Source organism: Xenia sp. Carnegie-2017, unplaced genomic scaffold, assembly GCF_021976095.1.
Source record: "Xenia sp. Carnegie-2017 unplaced genomic scaffold, XeniaSp_v1 HiC_scaffold_6, whole genome shotgun sequence".
In the NCBI taxonomy this organism is placed as follows: Eukaryota; Metazoa; Cnidaria; class Anthozoa; order Malacalcyonacea; family Xeniidae; genus Xenia; species Xenia sp. Carnegie-2017.
The window spans coordinates 20,330,208-20,338,467 of NW_025813526.1; the positions used below are offsets into that span (position 1 = coordinate 20,330,208).

General features: G+C 37.2%; 1 protein-coding gene across 1 annotated transcript; it reads right to left on the reverse strand.

The window, feature by feature from the left end:
- Window positions 1–6,641: 6,641 nt before the first annotated feature.
- Window positions 6,642–7,684, reverse strand: LOC124457287. Its single transcript, XM_047007562.1, has 3 exons — window positions 7,531–7,684; window positions 7,251–7,413; window positions 6,642–7,134 (listed from the first exon to the last, which is right to left on the reverse strand). The coding sequence occupies exons 1-3, from the start codon at window positions 7,682–7,684 to the stop codon at window positions 6,642–6,644; spliced, it is 810 nt and encodes a 269-aa protein (XP_046863518.1).
- Window positions 7,685–8,260: the final 576 nt, after the last annotated feature.

Consider the following 8,260-nt stretch of genomic DNA (forward strand, 5'->3'; position numbering starts at 1 on the left):
TGATTCTTCACAATCATGGTGAACATCACTTTCAAGATCACTGTTATCTTGTTCCATTCCCATTTCCTGGCCTTCCAATGCACCACAATTATCAGGACTGTTAAAAGAACAGCTTCCTCTATGATTCTCAATAACCAATTCTGACAAATCCACCTCCTCTCTCTCAACATGGCCATCCTCATCATGATATGTGACAGCTACAGTTGCTTTAAACCTTTTATTGCTCCTACAAAAATTATCATAAAAATCTATAAAATGAAAATAAATGTTGAAAAGTCTAAAAGCTATAAGGCCGTTATTTGGTGTACCTTGGCATCTTTTAAAATTACCAGCAAGAAAATCACAAATGAGAAAATATTATCGATATTACCAATGACACAATAACATAAGTTAAACGACCAAAGTACAACGTATGTATCTCCCACGACTACCTGCCGACGTTTTGTACCCGTACTTTACCGGCTTTTAGCCACGTCTCATAAGACGAATGGGTGATTTGTTTGATGTTTGTAACATGTTTGTAAATGTAGATCGTCCAGGTTGGTATAGTCCTGAGAAGGACTGTTTTTGTTGTTGTTGACTGGCGTTTCGACAACCTTAGCGGTAGTCATCTTCAGAGTGATTTGCTTGTTGGTAAAACGAAAGGGTTTTTGTTCCGGTATATTGTAGGAGCCTTTTTCCTAGGGTAGGGGTAACATATCTCACGTGACCGGGAACGTAAATCATTTAAATTATTCCACAAACTCGACTAGAACGCCGCGCAGATATCATGTAGTTCGTTGTGTCTTGAAATCTTTCTGAGGTATGTTGATTTTAAACTTTACCCTTCGTTGTTATATTGTATTTTGATTTTGTGATTTAATGTTTCATGTCCATTTATCGATTATTTTGTTTTTCTGTAAAATATTCTACTTCCGCGTTATGTACACGTATGCAAATGTTTTATAAAGATAAATTTGTTGATTTTGGTGAGATTTGGAACTAGCTCAAATCAAAATATATCTTATAAAACATATAAGATATATTATTATATCTTTATATAATAATAAAAGAAATAAATTTCTACTATATAATAGTAATGTTCTACATCGATACACATCATGTGCATGGTCACGAGGTAGTAGAGGAAATAAGATATTCATGGATAATTTCGTAAAAGCACTATTGCTAATGCGCATTTAATATACACGACAAGTTTTTTTAAAATAGTTATGTTTCGACGTCTCATAATGCCATCTTCAGTATGAGTGAAATAATAAGTTTGTAAATGATGATCGTCCAGGTTAATAAAGTCCTGAGAAGGACTGTTTTTGTTGTTGTTGACTGACGTTTCGACAACCTTAGCGGTAGTCATCTTCAAAACATTTAACGATACTCCCGGGTTCAAACCATTTACTTTAGTGAAATAATAAGTGATACAAGGAAAGGAAATAAAATAAATTAATGGGGAGCATCCTAGCGTATTATAAAGTAAATATTGTATTGAATTTAAAAACTTGAACATTAAGGTCAGGGTTAGTTTTTTTATGTGGAGTGCTTCTTTGATTTTAAGGGTGTATGAGGTGTCGGCAGTGTCGATGATTTTGAAACAAGAGGGTGAATAGTTGGTTTAGCATGAGTGAGATTTAAGAAGGTGTCGGTAGATATGAGAGTTTTTGTCTGTTGTTGTGGTATGTTCCCTGATTCTGGTGGATAAATGGCGTGAAGTTTCGCCAATGTATCGGGAATTAGCTACATCCCGCGCATTTAAATTCATATACCACCATAGATTTAATTGAATCAGGGATTGGGTCTTTGAATGAGAAAAGCTTTTTGATTTTGAATGATGTAAAAATTAGTCGAATGTCAATATCTGTACAGAAGCGTTTCATAATGTTTGTAAGTCTGCGTTGTGTGTGTCGTGAGTAATGTCCGATGTATGGTAGTTTGAAGTATAGAGTTTTTATTTTGGAATTTTCATTTGTGTTGGTCGTGATCGTCGTGTCAGGAGTTTCGGTGTCTAGTTTGAGGTTGTTGCTTTGTTTGTTGTCGAGATATCGTTTTACGGTTCTGTTAATAATGTGAAGTGGGAAAGAGTTCGTAAAAGAGTAGATGTGATGTTTTTTTATGTCTCGTTGAAAGCCATTGCTCGTATTGTTAAGTTTGTATGCTCTGTCGATTAGTGTGCGTATAAGTCCGGTTTTGTATGAAAGTGGTGTGAAACTAAAATAGTTCGTCAGACGTCCTGTGTATGTTGGTTTGTGATATGTAGATGTTGTACAGCTGTCATGGGATTTTGTTAGTAAAATGTCGAGAAATGGCAGTTGATCTTGTTGTTCAGTTTCAAGTGAAAATCTAATGTTTGGGTGCTGTGAAAGATGAGAAGTCGTCGAGGAAAGTGAAAGAATCTTTAGTGGAGTGGTCATCTGGTATTAGTGGTGTTAGTAGAGAACTAAGATACTTAGCTAAATTATAATTGTATGCGTTGATTGATGAAACTATCGGTCGTAGTGGAGGCGATTGTTCTGGTTCTCTTTTCTTGTGAAGTTTCGGTAAGCCACAGAAGCGTGAGGGTTGAGAACCTCTGGGGAAGATATCATTATAAACTTTGTTGTTAATCGAGTCTTTCTTTAGAAGCTTCCTTAACAGTCGTTGTAATTTGGCTTCACGTGATAGTGTGACGTCTTCTTTGAGTGTGGTAAACTTTGCTGTATTGTTAATGATTTTAAGGCAGAAGTTACGATACATTTGACGATTCATGATTACAACGCCGTTGCCTTTGTGCGGTTTGAGAATGATAATGTTTGTATTGTTGCGAATGTTTTTAAGGATGTGGTGTTTTTTGAAGTCAGCTGGTTTCCACCAAACTATAAAACACAACATTCGCAATCAAAAAGACTACGCACATCTCAAAACAGAGCTGGTACACATCGCTCACTCGTTTATCTCATCTTATCACCCGACACCAGCTGACTTCAAAAAACACCACATCCTAAAAACATTCGCAACAATACAAACATTATCATTCTCAAACCGCACAAAGGCAACGGCGTCGTAATTATGGATCGTCAAATGTATCGTAACTTCTGCCTTAAAATCATTAACAATACAGCAAAGTTTACCCCACTCAAAGAAGACGTCACTCTATCACGTGAAGCCAAACTACAACGACTGTTAGGGAAGCTTCTAAAGAAAGACTCGATTAACAACAAAGTTTATAATGATATCTTCCCCAGAGGTTCTAAGCCCTCACGCTTCTATGGCTTACCGAAACTTCACAAGAAACGAGAACCAGAACAATCGCCTCCACTACGACCGATAGTTTCATCAATTAACTCGTACAATTATAATTTAGCTAAGTATCTTAGTTCTCTACTAACACCACTGATACCAGATGACCACCCCACTAAAGATTCTTTCCCTTTCCTCGACGACTTTTCATCATTCACAGCACCCAATTATTAGATTTTCATGTGAAACTGAACAACAAGATCAACTGCCATTTCTTGACATTTTACTAACAAAATCCCATGACAGCTGTAGTACATCTACAGGACGTCTGACGAACTATTTTAGTTTCACACCGCTTTCATACAAAACCGGACTTATACGCACACTAATCGACAGAGCATACAAACTTAACAATACGAACAATGGCTTTCAACGAGACATAAAAAACATCACATCCACTCTTTTACGAAACTCTTAGCCACTACACTTTATTAACAGAACCGTAAAACGATATCTCGACAACAAACAAAGCAACAACCTTAAACTAGACACCGAAACTCCTGACACGACGATTACAACCAACACAAATGAAAATTCCAAAATAACAACTCTATACTTCAAACTACCATACATCGGACATTACTCACGACACACACAACGCAGACTTACAAACATTATAAAACGCTTCTGTACAGATATTGACATTCGACTAATTTTCACATCGTTCAAAATCAAAAACTTTTTCTCATTCAAGAACCCAATCCCTGATTCAATTAAATCTTTGGTGGTATATGAATTTAATTGCGCGGGATGTAATTCCCGATACATTGGCGAAACTTCACGCCATTTATCCACCAGAATCAGGGAACATACCACAACGGACAAAAACTCTCATGTCTAACGACACCTTAAATCTCACTCATGTAAAACCAACTATTCACCCTCTTGCTTCAAAATCATCGACACTGCCGACGCCATATTCACCCTTAAAGTGTTACTATGACGAAAATTTTGCCTCTCGTTTTTTTTCATAGATTAATAGTGTATGTAAAAAAATGTCTTCTGGCGAAATTTTATCGCAATATATTTAATGCTGCTCGAGTTACGAAGCGATAAATCTTGAACTTTAAGAGCCGCCATTAAAAGGCGCCATATTTGATTTTTCAAGAAGGAAGGTGCTTGTGACGTCATAGTCTTAACTTGCAGCTGTTAACAATATAACACTATATACAAATAGAGATTTAAAAGGTTACATATTTCAATTTTTTTAACATCCCAACACGCTGTTTCGGGCAAGATTGCAGTAATAAAACTATTAGAAGTACAGGCATTTCTTTGCATAAAAGCCCAAATGACGAGTCTTTGAGAAGAATTTGGGTTAAATTTGTTCAGACGAAGCGCGCAAATTTTAATCCGAGTTCGCGCGAAATTCGATTAATGATTTGTTCAAATCACTTCTCGAAGATTGTTTTGAGCGTTTATTCCATTTGAGTGGTATGACCAGACGGCTCAAACCTGGTGCCGTACCTACTATTTGGAAGAAATCACCAACACCAACAACGTCAAGAGAGCGGCGTTAGCACAAGTTAGAACTATTATATACTTACATATATTGCATATGATAGATTTACACAATTTGAGAGAAGCAATAATATATCCAGGCAAACTTCGAATATATAATATACATTTATACTAAGGTTTTAAAGGAAATACAAAATGAAGTGTCTGTATCCAGCATGAACAAAGAAGATTTAAACATAACTGGCTTTAAACCTAACGAAGCTGCTATTTGAAGCATCGGCACTCTTAGATGTCATTCGTAAGGCTGAAACACACTGTGCAGTCGCTTTGGTAGCGCGACTAAAGCGAATTGATGCGCGCGCGTTAGTCGCTTGAACGTCAGAAACACACATGCAAAAGCGAGCATTGCGACCAAATAGCGACTATCAACATGGCGTCTAGTCATCAGGCTAAGTTACTAGCATCTGTTTGCATATTGTACGAGCTGGAAGAGGTTGAAAAACGGAAAAAAAATGATAAAATGAAAAGGTGGCTGGTTCGTCAATTAAACACGCAAAGGAGAGCACAAGGAGATTTTCTGCACTTGGTTCAAGAACTAAGAACCGATGAGGAGCAGTTTAATCTGTATTTTCGTATGAGCCCTCAAATATTTGATGAGTTGCTGGCTTTGGTTGGTCCATCTCTTCGTAGGCAAGATACTCAAATGAGGAAATCATAGCATTTGCTTATCGTCGTGGGGCTAGCACAGTTCGTGAGGTTGTTTACGATACGTGTAATGCACTTTGAGAGTTCTTGTCCCCACATACATGAAGGCTCCTTCGCAACCTAGTGACTGGAAGAAAATATCTGAAGGGTAAAGTTAAAACATGAGTTACTTTATTGTAGACTTATGGTGCCACTGAATCATTGTTTGTTGTATGTTTTCAGATTTGCTTATACATGGAATTTTCCAAACTGCATTAGATCACTAGATGGAAAACACATCGCTATTCAGGCTCCGAGAAACTCTGGATCTTTGTATTTCAATTATAAAAAACACTTTTCCTTGGTGTTAATGGCTTTGTGCGATTCCCAGTACAAATTTATCTTTGTGGATATTGGTGAAGCTGGAAGATGGAGTGATGGGGGAGTTTTTGCTAATTCACAATTTGGATCAGCTTTTTTTAAATGGTATCATATCTCTTTAAAGTATTCAGTGTTGAAAGTAGTATTCACCTTACAAATTTTATTTGATAGGTGAGATGCATCTACCTGCTGATGAGCCTTTACCAGGAACAAATGAAAGCCTTCCCTATACTGTGGTTGCAGATGAGGCATTTCCTCTTAAAACCTGGATGATGCGACCTTATCCAGGAAGGGTACTGGATTGCCTTCAAAGAGAGTTTTCAACTACAGATTGTCAAGAGCTCGGCGAACAATAGAAAACACCTTTGGTTTGTATTTATATGCTCATTTTCTTTATGGAGTTTTGAATCAAACACTTTTCAATATTCTCTTCAATTGATATTTGTATCAGGTATAATGGTATCCAAGTGGCGAATACTTAAAACAACCATTATAGCAGAACCAGAAAATGTGTCCAAAATTGTCAAGGCTACTTGCATTTTGCACAATTTCCTCCGAACACGCCATGTTTCCTACAGTCCAGCTGGTTTCACAGATACTGTGGATCCATCAGGAAATGTTTATAAAGGGTCTTGGAGGCAAAAAAAAAAACAACCCGTGTGCTTGAACCATTATCTCGCAACAAACAAAGAAACTACAGTATTGAAGCATCCAAAATTAGAGAAAAGTTTGCCATGTATTTTAATTCAGAAGTTGGTCAACTTTCATGGCAGCAGGATTATGTGAAAAGAACTCATTGATATAATTTTATTTTACTTTTTTGTTGTAATATAGATAAAGCACAATTATTTTTCATTACATTCAATGTCAAAAAGAACATCCTGGATTCTTTTTTTAGCCAGTGCTTTAAGGTAATCAGAAGGAAGCTTTCTGATTTGTAATGCTATGCTTCTGCCAAAATGTTCATACTCGCCCATTGATGACTCAGTTGGGGGAGATGCTGATTGTTGAGTAATTTTTTCCAAACTGCTCAGCAACTGCAGCTGGTATTCGTTAGGACCATCATCTTGAGCTCTCTTTCTCTTTTTGTTTGATCGTGGAGGTGATGCCGATGGTGTTGCTGCTCTTGATGATGAAGCTGAGATGGATGAAATAGGTGATGGTGATGATATGGGTTGGAATGAGATTAAGTGCGAAGTCGGATCGACTGCTTCAGAAAACTGCCTGCTCTCCAGATCATCTACTGCGAGTGTCAATGCACCAATGCTGTTACTTTCATCTGTAACTTCTTTGACTGATTCATCTTCAATCACAGTGACAGACATGTTAGTTGATGTTCTATATAAAGAATTAACACTTTTGAAACCCACGATCATAATGCTACTTAACCCATTCAGCCCTATACAGTAACACAATAATAACAAGAGACATTAATGTTAATATGTATGCCTTACCGTCGGCGCTTTCTGTAATCGTCCAACCATGTCATCAAACCCCAAAACTCCCATGATGGTGTGGATGAGGCTGGAGCTTCTGATTTTATGGCAGCATCGTTTTTCTTTTTGTATCTGACGTATACATCTCTAAGGCTTTTCATTTTTGCCTTGAGCTCCTCAACTGATAAAATTAATAAAACAATATGCTCAATATCTCAAACAATCCAAATTTCAACAAACAACATTTCTTATCACGGCATCACTGAAAAATATCAAAGATAAATAAATTGCTCCTTACCTGTTCCTGTAAAGCCAACAGCTCTCAGATCGTATAGAATTTGATGCCACGCATTCACTCTCATCGGCTTATTTTTATAATTTTTGTCCGCAAGATCAAATAATACTGGAAAATTGCGAAAAGAATTTATGAGCACTTCTTCGTAACCAGCCATCTTTGTTCACGTTAACTTCGTAAATTGACATTTTCAGCAAGTACATAACCAATCACATGCAAGCGACTGAAGCGACCAAGGTCAAAAGTTCAACATTCTAAACTTCCAAAGCGACTAGACTCGCGACTAAAACTACTAGCTTAGTGACCGCGCAATTTGGTAGTTTTAGTCGCGCGACTAAAGCGACTGCACAGTGTGTTTCAGCCTTTAGAGTGTTACTTTGATCTGAATCGGCTGCCGTTACCTATGATAACTTTATATGAAACATACAATTTGGCCATTAAAGGTGTGTATGGGGCCATTGTTCGTTGAATCTTGTTGTCAACCCTTAAAGGCTGAAACACACTAGGCAGTCGCTTTAGTCTCTCGTCTAAAACTGCCGCTTTGCGTGGTTACTAAGCTAGTAGCGTAGTCGCGTCAGCTAGTCGCTTTGAAAGTTCAACATGTTGAACTTTTGACTTTGGTCGCTTCAGTCGCTTTACACTGATTGGCCAATAGATACATTTTAACTTCCTAAATGCATATCATATTTCCTGTCCTAAGCATCATACGAAATTTATAGATTATACTTTGGAA